At 52.6% G+C, this 16,661-nt stretch overlaps 1 protein-coding gene across 2 annotated transcripts in view; it reads left to right on the forward strand.

Annotated features, from left to right (window-relative positions):
- Positions 1-16,661, forward strand: part of LOC115116450 (E3 ubiquitin-protein ligase DTX4-like) — a 76,871-nt gene that overhangs the window by 40,031 nt on the left and 20,179 nt on the right. For both annotated transcript variants that reach the window (XM_065003689.1, XM_065003690.1), the window contains exon 3: positions 3,212-4,238. In XM_065003689.1, the coding sequence (XP_064859761.1) occupies positions 3,212-4,238 (1,027 nt within the window). The remainder of the gene's footprint in view (positions 1-3,211; positions 4,239-16,661) is intronic.

The raw sequence follows: 16,661 nt of genomic DNA on the forward strand, positions 1-16,661 counted from the left end.
TGCACGTTGTGAACGGCGCTAGTCTCCGTCTTGTCTGACGTGCACGTTGTGAACGGGCGCTAGTCTCCGTCTTGTCTCGACGTGCACGTTGTGAACGGCGCTAGTCTCCGTCTTGTCGACTGCACGCGTGAACGGGCGCTAGTCATCGTCTTGTCAGCGACACGTTGTGAACGGGCGCTAGTCTCCGTCTTGTCTGACGTGCACGTTGTGAACGGGCGCTAGTCTCCGTCTTGTCTGACGTGCACGTTGTGAACGGGCGCTAGTCTCCCTCTTGTCTGACGCACGTTGTGAACGGCGCTAGTCTCCGTCTTGTCTGACGTGCACGTTGTGAACGGGCGCTAGTCTCCCTCTTGTCTGACGTGCACGTTGTGAACGGGCGCTAGTCTCCCTCTTGTCTGACGTGCACGTTGTGAACGGCGCTAGTCATCGTCTTGTCTGACGTGCACGTTGTGAACGGCGCTAGTCTCCGTCTTGTCTGACGTGCACGTTGTGAACGGCGCTAGTCTCCCTCTTGTCTGACGTGCACGTTGTGAATGGCGCTAGTCTCCGTCTTGTCTGACGTGCACGTTGTGAACGGCGCTCTGCAAACGGTAGCGAGAGTGAAATATTAAGACGAGGGGCCCGGAGTTTATCCTTCTGGCCAGGAAAGAGGTGGGCTGAAGTACGACCCGTATGTTTCTCTTCAAAGGTCATCCATCACTAGAGGTTTCTATCAGAATCCAGTCCACCCGTGACTGTCCTCATCCCAGCTAGTGGTTTGTCTTTGTGAGAGCTGGCCTTTGTTTCTGTGGAACTGAAAGAGGCCTGTTTCCTCTACAGTCTACTGAATCTCACATGCTACTCCTGGGGTCAAGTGCTCATTTCTCTTTTAGAACCATTGTATCGTTTTATAGAGTGAAGAAGACCTCCCGGCTCAGCCTTTAGTCCCCCCCCCATACACAGACACACACACACACACTTTTTCTCTCTTTCTCCCTCACTTTCTCTCTCAATCCAATTCAAAGGGTCTCTCTCTCTCTCTCTCTCTCTCTCTCTCTCTCTCCCCCTCTCAATTCAATTCAAAGGGTCTCTCTCAATTCAATGGGTCTCTCTCTCGCTCTCTCTCTCTCTCAATTCAAAGGGTCTCTCTCTCTCTCAATTCAATGGGTCTCTCTCTCTCAATTCAATGGGTCTCTCTCTCGCTCTCTCTCTCTCTCAATTCAATGGGTCTCTCTCTCTCTCAATTCAATGGGTCTCTCTCTCTCTCAATTCAAAGGTTCTCTCTCTCTCTCTCTCAATTCAAAGGTTCTCTCTCTCTCTCTCTCAATTCAAAGGGTCTCTCTCTCTCTCAATTCAAAGGGTCTCTCTCTCTCTCAATTCAAAGGGTCTCTCTCTCTCAATTCAAAGGGTCTCTCTCACACACACAATACCCTTGACTGTGTGCCTCTAACAAACATTGCTAGGCCTGCTGCATTCAGGCACCTCTTTTGATGTCTGTGTGTCCCAGTCTGTCTCGGCCAGGCCTCAGTGTGGGTCCCTCTTCTCTCTACCTTGGCATTGGCTGAATGGTCGTGCCACACGTTGCCCCTGGTTACCAAGCTCGTCTCTGATTGGACGGTTCTTGATCCTCCTCGGTTTGGCACCGATGTGTGGTGCCATACTAGGCCTGCTGGTTTGGTTGATTTTAAACCCATTAAACATCTCTATGGTTACCACTATCGATTCATCATAAACCAATATGCATTTCAAATGGAATTTTGACAACTATTCGCTTCCCTAAACAACTGTATTACTGTTGGTCATTAAGAGTGTCTTTGTTGCTGTTTGGCTGACTGCATTTGGAAATACTTTAATTTGAGTTATGGTAATTTGAGTTGGGGTTGAGTTCAGGTCATTTGATTTGGGGTTGAGTTCAGGTCATTTGAGTTGGGGTTGAGTTCAGGTCATTTGAGTTGGGGTTGAGTTCGGGTCATTTGAGTTGGGGTTGAGTTCGGGTCATTTGTGTTGGGGTTGAGTTCAGGTCATTTGATTTGGGGTTGAGTTCAGGTCATTTGAGTTGGGGTTGAGTTCAGGTCATTTGAGTTGGGGTTGAGTTCGGGTCAATTGAGTTGGGGTTGAGTTCGGGTCATTTGAGTTGGGGTTGAGTTCGGGTCATTTGAGTTGGGGTTGAGTTCGGGTCATTTGAGTTGGGGTTGAGTTCGGGTCATTTGAGTTGGGGTTGAGTTCGGGTCATTTGAGTTGGGGTTGAGTTCGGGTCATTTGAGTTGGGGTTGAGTTCGGGTCATTTGAGTTGGGGTTGAGTTCGGGTCATTTGAGTTGGGGTTGAGTTCGGGTCATTTGAGTTGGGCTTGAGTTAAGGTCATTTGAGTTGGGGTTGAGTTCAGGTTATTTGAGTTGGAGTTGAGTTCAGGTCATTTGAGTTGGGGTTGAGTTCGGGTCATTTGAGTTGGGGTTGAGTTCGGGTCATTTGAGTTGGGGTTGAGTTCGGGTCATTTGAGTTGGAGTTGAGTTCAGGTCATTTGAGTTGGGCTTGAGTTCAGGTCATTTGAGTTGGGCTTGAGTTAAGGTCATTTGAGTTGGGCTTGAGTTCAGGTTATTTGAGTTGGGCTTGAGTTAAGGTCATTTGAGTTGGGCTTGAGTTCAGGTTATTTGAGTTGGAGTTGAGTTCAGGTCATTTGAGTTGGGGTTGAGTTCAGGTCATTTGAGTTGGGGTTGAATTCAGGTTATTTGAGTTGGGGTTGAGTTCAGGTTATTTGAGTTGGGGTTGAGTTCAGGTTATTTGAGTTGGGGTTGAGTTCAGGTCATTTGAGTTGGGGTTGAGTTCAGGTCATTTGAGTTGGGGTTGAATTCAGGTTATTTGAGTTGAGTTCAGGTCAGAGGATGTGTGAATGTGTGTAAGAGCTCATATTAACTTTCACTTCTGTGGGGAGAATCTAGCTTGTCAATTAAAACCATACGAAAGTGTTCCCACGTGCATTTCTGTTCCTGTTTCAACCTTTCCACACTGAAACAACAATGTTAGTACCATTTCCTACTCTTTTCATGATGTAGTCATGCATTCCTGTTCCTCTCAAGGTTTCTTCCATCCAGGGCCTTCGTCCTGTCCACCGTGCTTCTGCTTGCTCTTCAGTGTCTAGACTAGTTTACCGTGAAGCCCTTTGTGACAACTGCCATTGTAAAAATACATTTGATTGATTGATAGTCGTACTAACCCCAGCATCTCCCCCTGCAGGTATGATCCGGCCGGTGCGCCGTAGCTTCTACGATCCCACGTCGGCGCCGGGCCAGGGTTGGCTGTGGGAGTGGGAGAACGACACGGGCTCCTGGACCCAGTACGACACGGAGGTCGGCATCGCCATCCAGATGGCCCGGGACCGCCAGCAGCCCTGGCTGGACCTGGCGCCGCTGGGCTTCTGCTACCTGGTGGACCTGCAGGGCATGACCCAGGTCAACAGGCAGACCCAGAGACAACGCAGAATACAGCGGAGGTCCGACGTGGCCTACCCTCTAGTGTCAGGACCGGTACCCAGGAACGGAGGTGGAGGATCGGGTCCGACTGGAGCGTTACTGGGTGTTGGGGTGTCGGGCATAAACGGACGCGCTGTGTACCCAAGCGGCGGGCTGGCGACCATGCAGTCCCTCGCCGGGCAGCCGTGCTCCTGCCAGCAGTGCATGCTGGTCTTTAGTGTGAAGCAGAGCACAGTGAGGTCATCGACGCACAAGTTGGGCCACCGGCCGAGTAAACCTCAGAGTAAACCACCCAGCCCCAAATCTGCCACCCTGGGGCGTGGCCAACTCAGGAGCTCCCCCGCTAGATCTGCCTACTCCAAAACCTTACCTCACGGACTCTCCATATCCCGGAACCAGTCCTCACCACGACGGAATGCTGCCCTCTTCGCCCGCTCCCTCTCTCTCCTCAGCGCCCAAACGGGCACCCTCTCCATCTCCAACCGACCCCCTCCTCCCTCCCTCCCGCCCCCTCAGCCGCCCTCCTCCAATCAGGGCCGCCGTCCGTCCGTGCCGCCCCCCTCTCCCTCCTCCACGAGTCAACCGGTGCCCACCGCCACGCTCGTCACCCCGGCGACCGCCGTGACGTCACCGCCCTCACCCGTGCCGTCCCCGTCGCCGCGGCCCATGGCTCCCCAGCGCTCGGCGGCGTGCTCTGCCCCCCTGCCCCAGCGGTCCAGTCTGGCTGGGCTCAGCCGGCCCGCCCTGCAACGCATAGCCATGGCCCAGTCACGAGCCCTCATTGCCTCTGGGTGAGTGACACACACACAATAACATACACTCACAAACACACACACACTGATGTAACTGATACACACACACACTCAGTGGTTGCCACGGTGAGTGAGATGGTTTTGGTTGAGTTGTTGTAATGACTGAATGATTCTGGATGATCTCATCTGGTTCTACTTGGTCTTCCATTATGGAAATACTGTGTTGTTGAGATGGCTACATTCTTCAACTCTTTGGATGCTTTGGAAGTGAGTCTTTACGGGTCAGTGGATGTGGGACTGTGTCTACTTGTGAGAGGGAGGACGCATCTAACTCTCCCAGCAGCCCCTCTGACAGAGGACCATCTGGGGTCCAGAAAGAAAGGAGCGGTTGTGGAGGAATGAGGGGATGGAGGGAGGGATGGAGGGAGGGGAGGAATGAGGGGATGGAGGGAGGGATGGAGGGAGGGGAGGAATGAGGGGATGGAGGGAGGGGAGGAATGAGGGGATGGAGGGAGGGGAGGAATGAGGGGATGGAGGGAGGGATGGAGGGAGGGGAGGAATGAGGGGATGGAGGGAGGGGAGGAATGAGGGGATGGAGGGAGGGATGGAGGGAGGGGAGGAATGAGGGGATGGAGGGAGGGGAGGAATGAGGGGATGGAGGGAGGGGAGGAATGAGGGGATGGCGGGAGGGGAGGAGGCCTCCCACCGTCACTCTCTCCCCCCTCTACCCTGCACTCGCCCACCCCCTCCAACTCTTCCTTCGCTCTGTCTCTGTCTTTGGGTTTCCCAGGACTCCTGTGTTCTGGGGGCCCATCCCGGGCTCTATTGTGTGCGCCCAAGCGTTTCCACGGCAACCTTTGTGGCTGCATTGAGGCCTAGTCGGCATTAGCAACACAATGCCCCCCTCTGCAGTGGCCAGCCCGGGACAACAGGGTCTGAGCTGGGGGAGCAGTGAGGCAGGTAGGGGGGTTGTTTTTGGGGAGTAGAAGGTTAGGGGCGGAGGAGGGGAGGTCGAGGGATACATGCATATGGGGGTGAAGGGATTTCTGGATAGTAGGGAGTGGGGGTAGAAGGAAGACAAAAGCAGAAGCCACAGTCATCATTGTAATGCTCCGTCTCGGTCTGTCTTGAGGCTTTTGTCAAGGAGGATCTTGGGGGGTTGGGGAGCAAGAGAGACCTACATTTAGGGAGTTTGGGGGGGTAGACATAGCCAGCCAGACACAGACACTGTCAGAGGGAAGGAGGGGAGGGACGGACAAAGGAACAACTCAGCAACTAGCAGAGATTTATCACAATCAGGCCACAGCCGGAGGGGGAGGGAGAGGGGGAGGGAGGGAGAGAGAGGGGGGAGAGAGGGAGGGAGGGAGGGGAGAGCTAACCTAGATTGTTGATTGTAATCAGTCAGTTGTCGCACACACACGGAGTTGTGAAATTGTGTCAAACCAAGGGGGACACACACAGAGAAAGTCAATATTGACGTCCTCACAAAGCTGCAGGAATGTGTCTCTCTTTCTTCTAGTGGGGAGTGTGAAAACAGAAAGGGGGAGGAAGGGTTTCAGAGGGCTGAGAAAAGAGGAGCGAGAGAGAGACAGTGTGGTAACACCGTTACACTGTATATAGACATAATGACATGTTAAATGTCTCTATTATTTGGGAAGTTGTGTGAGTGTAATATTTACTGTTCACTTTTTGTTTATTTCACTTTTGTTTATCATTTCACTTGCTTTGGCGATGTAAACTGTTTCCCATGCCAATAAAACCCTTAAATAGAATTTAATTTAATTGGAGAGAGAGAGAGAGAGGAAGGGTAATAGAATCTCTGGAACCCAACCCAAAAGTTTAAAAAATAATGGAACACAATTGAAATCGATACAATTTATTCATATGGCAACAGGTAGAGTATTTTGTAACGCAACAGGGTTATGTTGCATTGACTGTGTCTGGCCAATAGGGGAGCTCTCTGCCACTTTAATAGTCCACCAATCTACTGCTTTGTCTGGCTGTGATGCCGTTTTCATACAGCATATTGGTTAGCAATTTTCAAATGTATCAAAGTTATGGAATAACAAACTTGTGTTTTTGTGTTTTTGTGTGTGTTGTGTGTGTGTGTGTGTGTGTGTGTGTGTGTGTGTGTGTGTGTGTGTGTGTGTGTGTGTGTGTGTGTGTGTGTGTACTTACACACGAGAGTATGAGAATGCTTGGGAGTTTGTTGCTCCCAAGGCTAAATCATTCAATCTTCATGACCATCTGGGGACACAGGGAGGAGAGGCGGGGGTGGAGAGGAAGAGAGATAACAAAGAAGGGGAGGAGTGTGTGATGGAGTGGGGGTTAGGGTCGCTAGGGGTCAAGAGGCTCTCCCACCCCACCCTCCTCTCTCTTCTCCCACACCCAACCCTCCTCTCCCCACCCCTCCCTCCTCTCTTTCTTCTTCCCACCCTCCTTCCTCCTCTCCCCCACCCTCCTCTCCCTCTTCTCTCCCACCCTCCTCTCCCCCAGCCACCCTCCTTTCTCTTCTCCCCAACCCCACCCTCCTCTCCCCCACCCAACCCTCCTTTCTCTTCTCCCCACCCAACCCTCCTTTCTCTTCTCCCCAACCCCACCCTCCTCTCCCCCACCCAACCCTCCTTTCTCTTCTCCCCAACCCCACCCTCCTCTCCCCACCCAACCCTCCTTTCTCTTCTCCCCAACCCCACCCTCCTCTCCCCACCCAACCCTCCTTTCTCTTCTCCCCCACCCTCCTCTCCCCCAGCCACCCTCCTTTCTCTTCTCCCCACCCTCCTCTCCCCCAGCCACCCTCCTTTCTCTTCTCCCCAACCCCACCCTCCTCTCCCCCAGCCACCCTCCTTTCTCTTCTCCCCACCCAACCCTTCTTTCTCTTCTCCCCACCCTCCTCTCCCCCAGCCACCCTCCTTTCTCTTCTCCCCCACCCAACCCTCCTTTCTCTTCTCCCCAACCCCACCCTCCTCTCCCCCACCCAACCCTCCTTTCTCTTCTCCCCAACCCCACCCTCCTCTCCCCCACCCAACCCTCCTTTCTCTTCTCCCCAACCCCACCCTCCTCTCCCCCAGCCACCCTCCTTTCTCTTCTCCCCCACCCTCCTCTCCCCCAGCCACCCTCCTTTCTCTTCTCCCCCACCCAACCCTCCTTTCTCTTCTCCCCAACCCCACCCTCCTCTCCCCCACCCAACCCTCCTTTCTCTTCTCCCCAACCCCACCCTCCTCTCCCCACCCAACCCTCCTTTTCTTCTCCCCAACCCCACCCTCCTCTCCCCAGCCACCCTCCTTTCTCTTCTCCCCCACCCTCCTCTCCCCCAGCCACCCTCCTTTCTCTTCTCCCCCACCCTCCTCTCCCCCAGCCACCCTCCTTTCTCTTCTCCCCAACCCCACCCTCCTCTCCCCACCCAACCCTCCTTTCTCTTCTCCCCACCCTCCTCTCCCCCAGCCACCCTCCTTTCTCTTCTCCCCACCCAACCCTCCTTTCTCTTCTCCCCCAACCCCACCCTCCTCTCCCCCACCCAACCCTCCTTTCTCTTCTCCCCCACCCTCCTCTCCCCCCAGCCACCCTCCTTTCTCTTCTCCCCCACCCAACCCTCCTTTCTCTTCTCCCCAACCCCACCCTCCTCTCCCCCACCCAACCCTCCTTTCTCTTCTCCCCCACCCTCCTCTCCCCCAGCCACCCTCCTTTCTCTTCTCCCCACCCAACCCTCCTTTCTCTTCTCCCCAACCCCACCCTCCTCTCCCCCACCCAACCCTCCTTTCTCTTCTCCCCAACCCCACCCTCCTCTCCCCCACCCAACCCTCCTTTCTCTTCTCCCCAACCCCACCCTCCTCTCCCCCACCCAACCCTCCTTTCTCTTCTCCCCAACCCCACCCTCCTCTCCCCCACCCAACCCTCCTTTCTCTTCTCCCCCACCCTCCTCTCCCCAGCCACCCTCCTTTCTCTTCTCCCCACCCTCCTCTCCCCCAGCCACCCTCCTTTCTCTTCTCCCCAACCCCACCCTCCTCTCCCCCAGCCACCCTCCTTTCTCTTCTCCCCACCCAACCCTTCTTTCTCTTCTCCCCACCCTCCTCTCCCCCAGCCACCCTCCTTTCTCTTCTCCCCCACCCAACCCTCCTTTCTCTTCTCCCCAACCCCACCCTCCTCTCCCCACCCAACCCTCCTTTCTCTTCTCCCCAACCCCACCCTCCTCTCCCCCACCCAACCCTCCTTTCTCTTCTCCCCAACCCCACCCTCCTCTCCCCCAGCCACCCTCCTTTCTCTTCTCCCCCACCCTCCTCTCCCCCAGCCACCCTCCTTTCTCTTCTCCCCCACCCAACCCTCCTTTCTCTTCTCCCCAACCCCACCCTCCTCTCCCCCACCCAACCCTCCTTTCTCTTCTCCCCAACCCCACCCTCCTCTCCCCCACCCAACCCTCCTTTCTCTTCTCCCCAACCCCACCCTCCTCTCCCCCAGCCACCCTCCTTTCTCTTCTCCCCCACCCTCCTCTCCCCCAGCCACCCTCCTTTCTCTTCTCCCCCACCCTCCTCTCCCCCAGCCACCCTCCTTTCTCTTCTCCCCAACCCCACCCTCCTCTCCCCCACCCAACCCTCCTTTCTCTTCTCCCCCACCCTCCTCTCCCCCAGCCACCCTCCTTTCTCTTCTCCCCCACCCAACCCTCCTTTCTCTTCTCCCCAACCCCACCCTCCTCTCCCCCACCCAACCCTCCTTTCTCTTCTCCCCAACCCCACCCTCCTCTCCCCCACCCAACCCTCCTTTCTCTTCTCCCCAACCCCACCCTCCTCTCCCCCACCCAACCCTCCTTTCTCTTCTCCCCCACCCTCCTCTCCCCAGCCACCCTCCTTTCTCTTCTCCCCACCCTCCTCTCCCCCAGCCACCCTCCTTTCTCTTCTCCCCAACCCCACCCTCCTCTCCCCAGCCACCCTCCTTTCTCTTCTCCCCACCCAACCCTTCTTTCTCTTCTCCCCCACCCAACCCCCTTTCTCTTCTCCCCAACCCCACCCTCCTCTCCCCCACCCAACCCTCCTTTCTCTTCTCCCCAACCCCACCCTCCTCTCCCCCACCCAACCCTCCTTTCTCTTCTCCCCCACCCTCCTCTCCCCCAGCCACCCTCCTTTCTCTTCTCCCCACCCAACCCTCCTTTCTCTTCTCCCCAACCCCACCCTCCTCTCCCCCACCCAACCCTCCTTTCTCTTCTCCCCAACCCCACCCTCCTCTCCCCCACCCAACCCTCCTTTCTCTTCTCCCCAACCCCACCCTCCTCTCCCCCAGCCACCCTCCTTTCTCTTCTCCCCCACCCTCCTCTCCCCCAGCCACCCTCCTTTCTCTTCTCCCCCACCCAACCCTCCTTTCTCTTCTCCCCCAACCCCACCCTCCTCTCCCCCACCCAACCCTCCTTTCTCTTCTCCCCAACCCCACCCTCCTCTCCCCCACCCAACCCTCCTTTCTCTTCTCCCCAACCCCACCCTCCTCTCCCCAGCCACCCTCCTTTCTCTTCTCCCCCACCCTCCTCTCCCCCAGCCACCCTCCTTTCTCTTCTCCCCCACCCTCCTCTCCCCCAGCCACCCTCCTTTCTCTTCTCCCCAACCCCACCCTCCTCTCCCCAGCCACCCTCCTTTCTCTTCTCCCCCACCCAACCCTCCTTTCTCTTCTCCCCAACCCCACCCTCCTCTCCCCCAGCCACCCTCCTTTCTCTTCTCCCCCACCCTCCTCTCCCCCAGCCACCCTCCTTTCTCTTCTCCCCCACCCTCCTCCTCTCCCCCACCCCACCCTCCTCTCCCCCACTCTCTCTCCTCCACCACCCTCCCCAGTCTCACTGTCTGTCTGCCCATCTCCCACTAAGACACTAGATACACAAACAAACAACCCCAAAGAGAAATAAACTGTGCACTGCAATGTCCACATTCCATTGTCTTCCTAAGCTAACTAGTAAAGTATGTACACTGAGTGCACTAGGTTGACTAGTACAGTAGTCTTAGTAGATCTAGGATCAGCCTTCCTAACCTTAACCAAACTGATCTTAGATCAGGGTTTAGGAGAAACTGCATCCTATTCAGAAGCAGGAAGTGTGATTCTCTGGGAACCAGAGTTTCTCACCCGGCTGAGATGCAGAGATGCTAATTCAAGTCTATAATAATGTCATTATTAACTAATTAGCACAGGAGGTGTGAGAGGGAGTGAGTGAGGGAGTGAGTGAGGGAGAGAGAATGAGTGAGTGAGTGAGTGAGGGAGAGTGAATGAGTGAGTGAATGAGTGAGTGAGAGTGAGTGAGTGAGTGAGTGAGGGAGAGTGAATGACTGAGTGAGGGAGAGTGAATGAGTGAGTGAGGGAGAGTGAATGAGTGAGGGAGAGTGAGTGAGTGAGCAAGTGAGGGAGAGTGAATGAGTGAGTGAGGGAGAGTGAGTGAGTGAGGGAGAGTGAATGAGTGAGTGAGGGAGAGGGAGAGTGAATGAGTGAGTGAGGGAGAGATGGTAGGATATAAAGGGAGAGGAATATACAGATAAAACAACAGACAGACTCAGAGGGGAAGGGCCTTGGAAAAAGTAAGACCTCATCTGACCCTGAGAAAAGAGGAACAGATGACTGGAAGAGAAAGAAACTAATAGAGATATGGGTGAAGGACGCCGATGAAGAGGAGTGTGGGAAAGACATTCAGTTCATTTGTTTCATCTGCATTTTGTATAATGGGCTCCATGTAGTAAAGGCCCAATGCAGATGTTTTTATCTCAATATCAAATCATTTCTGGCTAACAATTAGGTACCTTACTGCGATTGTTTTCAATGAAAATGGTCAAAAATAGCTTCTTAGCAAAGAGTAATTTCTCAAGCAAGAATTCTGCTCGGCTGTCTGGGAGTGGTCTGAGTGGGGAGGGGAAAACTGAAAACAAGTTATTGTTGGCAGAGAGGTTTGAAACTCTCTTTCTTATTGGTCTATTAACTCATTTCCCGCCTGGTGATGTCACCAGGGAGGCCAAAACTCCATCCCCCCCAAACAGCTCTTACACTAAAAGGGCATTATCATCACTTTCACAATTTCTCAGTATTATTCCAACCTCGTAGCATGGAAATATACACTGAGTGTACAAAACATTAAGGACAACTTCCTGATATGGAGTCGCACCCCCCTGCCCCCAGAACACCCTCAACTCGTCAGGCATGGCCTCTGCAAAGGTGTCGAAAGCGTTCCACAGGGATGCTGGCCCATGTTGACTTCAATGCTTCCCACAGTTGTGTTAAGTTGGCTGAATGTCCTTTCGGGTGGTGGACCATTCATGACCCACATGGGAAACTGTTGAGCGTGAAAAACCCAGCAGCGTTGCAGTTCTTGACACAAACTGGTGCACCAACAATACCCCGTTCAAAGGCACTAAAATCTTCACCCTCTGAATGGTACACAATCCATGTCTCAATTCTCTCAAGACTTAAAAATCCTTTCTTAAACTGACTCCTCCCCTTCATCTATGCTGATTTGAAGTGGATGTAACATGTGACATCAATAAGGGATCCCAGCTTTCATCTGGATTCACCTTGTCAGTCTATGTCATAAAAAGAACAGGTGTACTCAATGTTTTGTACACTCAGTGTATATAAAAAAAATATGGAAATCACGTTTTTGACTGCACTGAGCCTTTAAGGTCAAATGTGTTAGTGCCTATGTGCTGTAGGTGAAGCAGGCCATGTGTTAGTGCCTATGTGCTGTAGGTGAAGCAGGCCATGTGTTAGTGCCTATGTGCTGTAGGTGAAGCAGGCCATGTGTTAGTGCCTATGTGCTGTAGGTGAAGCAGGCCATGTGTTTGTGCCTATGTGCTGTAGGTGAAGCAGGCCATGTGTTAGTACCTATGTGCTGTAGGTGAAGCAGGCCATGTGTTTGTGCCTATGTGCTGTAGGTGAAGCAGGCCATGTGTTTGTGCTGTAGGTGAAGCAGGCCATGTGTTTGTGCCTATGTGCTGTAGGTGAAGCAGGCCATGTGTTTGTGCTGTAGGTGAAGCAGGCCATGTGTTAGTGCCTATGTACTGTAGGTGAATCAGGCCATGTGTTTGTACTGTAGGTGAAGCAGGCCATGTGTTTGTGCCTATGTGCTGTAGGTGAAGCAGGCCAACAACGGTGTGTGTAACTCTGAGTGCAGACATGCTAGTGTGTGTCACTGCGTCTGCGTCACAGGTGGTTGGTGGCACCTTAATTGGGGAGGATACACTCGTGGTAATGACTGGAGCAGAATCAGTGGACTGGTTTCAAATACATTAACCACATGGTTTCCATGTGTTTGATGCCATTCCGTTCGCTCTGTTCTGGACATTATTATGAGCCGTCCTCCCCTCAGCAGCCTCCACTGGTCTGAGTGGGTACATGTGTGTGTCAGTGTGTCTGAGTGGGTACATGTGTGTGTCAGTGTGTCTGAGTGGATACATGTGTGTGTCTGAGTGGATACATGTGTGTGTCTGAGTGGGTACATGTGTGTGTCTGAGTGGGTACATGTGTGTGTCTGAGTGGGTACATTTGTGTGTCAGTGTGTCTGAGTGGGTACATGTGTGTGTCAGTGTGTCTGAGTGGGTACATGTGTATGTCAGTGTGTCTGAGTGGGTACATGTGTGTGTCAGGTGTGTGTATATATATATACACTGCTCAAAAAAATAAAGGGAACACTTAAACAACACAATGTAACTCCAAGTCAATCACACTTCTGTGAAATCAAACTGTCCACTTAGGAAGCAACACTGATTGACAATACATTTCACATGCTGTTGTGCAAATGGAATAGACAACAGGTGGAAATGATAGGAATTTAGCAAGACACCCCTAATAAAGGAGTGGTTCTGCAGGTGGGGACCACAGACCACTTCTCAGTTCCTATGCTTCCTGGCTGATGTTTTGGTCACTTTTGAATGCTAGCGGTGTTTTCACTCTAGTGGTAGCATGAGACGGAGTCTACAACACACACACATGGCTCAGGTAGTGCAGCTCATCCAGGATGGCACATCAATGCGAGATGTGGCAAGAAGGTTTGCTGTGTCTGTCAGTGTAGTGTCCAGAGCATGGAGGCGCTACCAGGAGACAGGCCAGTACATCAGGAGATGTGGAGGAGGCCGTAGGGGGGCAACAACCCAGCAGCAGGACCGCTACCTCCGCCTTTGTGCAAGGAGGAGCAGGAGGAGCACTGCCAGAGCCCTGCAAAATGACCTCCAGCAGGCCACAAATGTGCATGTGTCTGCTCAAACGGTCAGAAACAGACTCCATGATGGTGGTATGAGGGTCCGACGTCTACAGGTGGTGGTTGTGCTTACAGCCCAACACCGTGCAGGACGTTTGGCATTTGCCAGAGAACACCAAGATTGGCAAATTCGCCACTGGCGCCCTGTGCTCTTCACAGATGAAAGCAGGTTCACACTGAGCACATGTGATCGACATGACAGTCTGGAGACGCCGTGGAGAACGTTCTGCTGCCTGCAACATCCTCCAGCATGACCGGTTTGGCGGTGGGTCAGTCATGGTGTGGGGTGGCATTTCTTTGGGGGGCCGCACAGCCCTCCATGTGCTCGCCAGAGGTAGCCTGACTGCCATTAGGTACCGAGATGAGATCCTCAGACCCCTTGTGAGACCATATGCTGGTGTGGTTGGCCCTGGGTTCCTCCTAATGCAAGACAATGCTAGACCTCATGTGGCTGGAGTGTGTCAGCAGTTCCTGCAAGAGGAAGGCATTGATGCTATGGACTGGCCCGCCCGTTCCCCAGACCTGAATCCAATTGAGCACATCTGGGACATCATGTCTCGCTCCATCCACCAACGCCACGTTGCACCACAGACTGTCCAGGAGTTGGCGGATGCTTTAGTCCAGGTCTGGGAGGAGATCCCTCAGGAGACCATCCGCCACCTCATCAGGAGCATGCCCAGGCGTTGTAGGGAGGTCACACACACTACTGAGCCTCATTTTGACTTGTTTTAACGACATTACATCAAAGTTGGATCAGCCTGTAGTGTGGTTTTCCACTTTAATTTTGAGTGTGACTCCAAATCCAGACCTCCATGGGTTGATAAATTTGATTTCCATTGATAATTTTTGTGTGATTTTGTTGTCAGCACATTCAACTATGTAAAGAAAAAAGTATTTAATAAGAATATTTCATTCATTCAGATCTAGGATGTGTTATTTTAGTGTTCCCTTTATTTTTTTGAGCAGTGTGTGTATATATATATATATATGGTGGATTACACTTATGGTCTCTAGTTGCTGTGTGTGTAATGATGAGTGATTGTCTCTGTCTTTCTGTCTCTCTGTCTCTTGCTTTTCTTCCATTCATGGTTTAGGGTTGTACACTGGTCATTCACTCTCTGACTCACTCATTGTTCCAGGTGTGTGTGTGTGTGTCAGTAGGACAGCTGGTAATTGTGTTAATGCATTGTAGATAAGCTGGGGCTCAAACGAGACTAAACCTTCTCCACAGTGCATTTCTACCTCACAATAACCGTCACGCTGCACGGTCAGCGGTCTCGTACGGCTTAATGTAGTATTAATAACCTCACTGACTGGTTACTGTCTCCATCTTCATTCAGCTCAGGTCTGGTCATAGGTCTAATAGGCCATTCAGCACTTAACATGACCCCTGTGTGTGTGTCAAGTTGTCAACAACACTGACTTGAGGTCAGACTGGATCTACTGTAAACTCTTAGAGAAGAAGTAGCTACCTAGAACCATAAGGGTTGTTCAACTGTCCCCATAGGAGAACCCCCTGAAACCCATTTTTTGGGGTTCCAAGTGGAACTTTTTTCACCACCAAAAGGTTCTTTCTGAAAGAATCTATACAGTAACATATGGGGATATCATATCACTTTTGACGATATATTGTGTGTTGTTGTTTTGACAATATTGCAAGATTGAACACACGTATTTTACCCCCAGTTCTGATCTTGTCTCATCGCTGTAACTCCCCAACAGGCTCGGGAGGCGAAGGTGGAGTCATGTGTCCTCTGAAGCATGATCCGCCTAACCACTAACACCCACAGTCCCTGTGGGACCTCCCGACCACGGTAATACAGCCGGGGATCAAACCCGGGTCTGTAGTGACGCCTCCAGCACTGCGATGCAGTACCGTAGACTGCTGCGCCACTCAGGAAGCCCTCGCAGTATTATTTTAGCTGCCTGAAAACGCCAGTGTCCTTCCTTCAGAGCTTGTCCTCCATCTGTTTCAATAGGGAGACATTTGGTTTTCATCACTTTCATTTCCATGACTGATTAAAAGTCGTGTTCTCATGGCTCCCTCTTGTCCCTCTGCAGCAGACATGAGGTGAGCAATATGTTTGGAACATCCAATTGCAATGAAATCACAGTAGCGAATCGAAATACATTTAGAATCGTGAGAATTGTAATACATTTGGTATCATGATAATATTGTATCGCGAGGTCCCTGGTGATTCCCAGCCACACACACACACACACACACACACACACACACACACACACACACACACACACACAGTGAGTCACTCACTCACTCAGTGACTGTGACACCTGCAGGGGGGGTTAACCAAAAGCCTCTTAGCTCCAACTCGAAGCTTGTTAAGGCAGAACCCTGAACCGGAAGCTACAGATGATGATGATGACAGTCACCTGCCACCAGTCCCTTTCACTGTCCTGCTGTCTACCTGTCTGTCTACCTGTCTGTCTGTATGTCCTCCTGGACCTGTTAGGTAGTGGCTTGTTGACCTGTTAGGTAGTGGCTTGTTGACCCGTTAGGTAGTGGCTTGTTGACCTGTTAGGTAGTGGCTTGTTGACCTGTTAGGTAGTGGCTTGTGGACCCGTTAGGTAGTGGCTTGTTGACCTGTTAGGTAGTGGCTGGTGGACCCGTTAGGTAGTGGCTGGTGGACCCGTTAGGTAGTGGCTTGTTGACCTGTTAGGTAGTGGCTTGTTGACCCGTTAGGTAGTGGCTTGTGGACCCGTTAGGTAGTGGCTTGTTGACCTGTTAGGTAGTGGCTGGTGGACCCGTTAGGTAGTGGCTTGTTGACCTGTTAGGTAGTGGTGGCGTTAGGTAGTGGCTTTGACCTGTTAGGTAGTGGCTTGTTGACCCGTTAGGTAGTGGCTTGTGGACCCGTTAGGTAGTGGCTTGTTGACCTGTTAGGTAGTGGCTGGTGGACCCGTTAGGTAGTGGCTTGTTGACCTGTTAGGTAGTGGCTGGTGGACCCGTTAGGTAGTGGCTTGTGGACCCGTTAGGTAGTGGCTGGTGGACCCGTTAGGTAGTGGCTTGTGGACCCGTTAGGTAGTGGCTGGTGGACCCGTTAGTGGTAGTGGCTTAGGTAGTGGTTTAGGTAGTGGCTTGTGGACCCGTTAGGTAGTGGCTGGTGGACCCGTTAGGTAGTGGCTTGTTGACCTGTTAGGTAGTGGCTTGTTGACCCGTTAGGTAGTGGCTTGTTGACCTGTTAGGTAGTGGCTTGTTGACCTGTTAGGTAGTGGCTTGTTGACCCGTTAGGTAGTGG

The sequence above is a fragment of the Oncorhynchus nerka genome, linkage group LG18, assembly GCF_034236695.1.
Source record: "Oncorhynchus nerka isolate Pitt River linkage group LG18, Oner_Uvic_2.0, whole genome shotgun sequence".
Classification (NCBI taxonomy): domain Eukaryota; kingdom Metazoa; phylum Chordata; class Actinopteri; order Salmoniformes; family Salmonidae; genus Oncorhynchus; species Oncorhynchus nerka.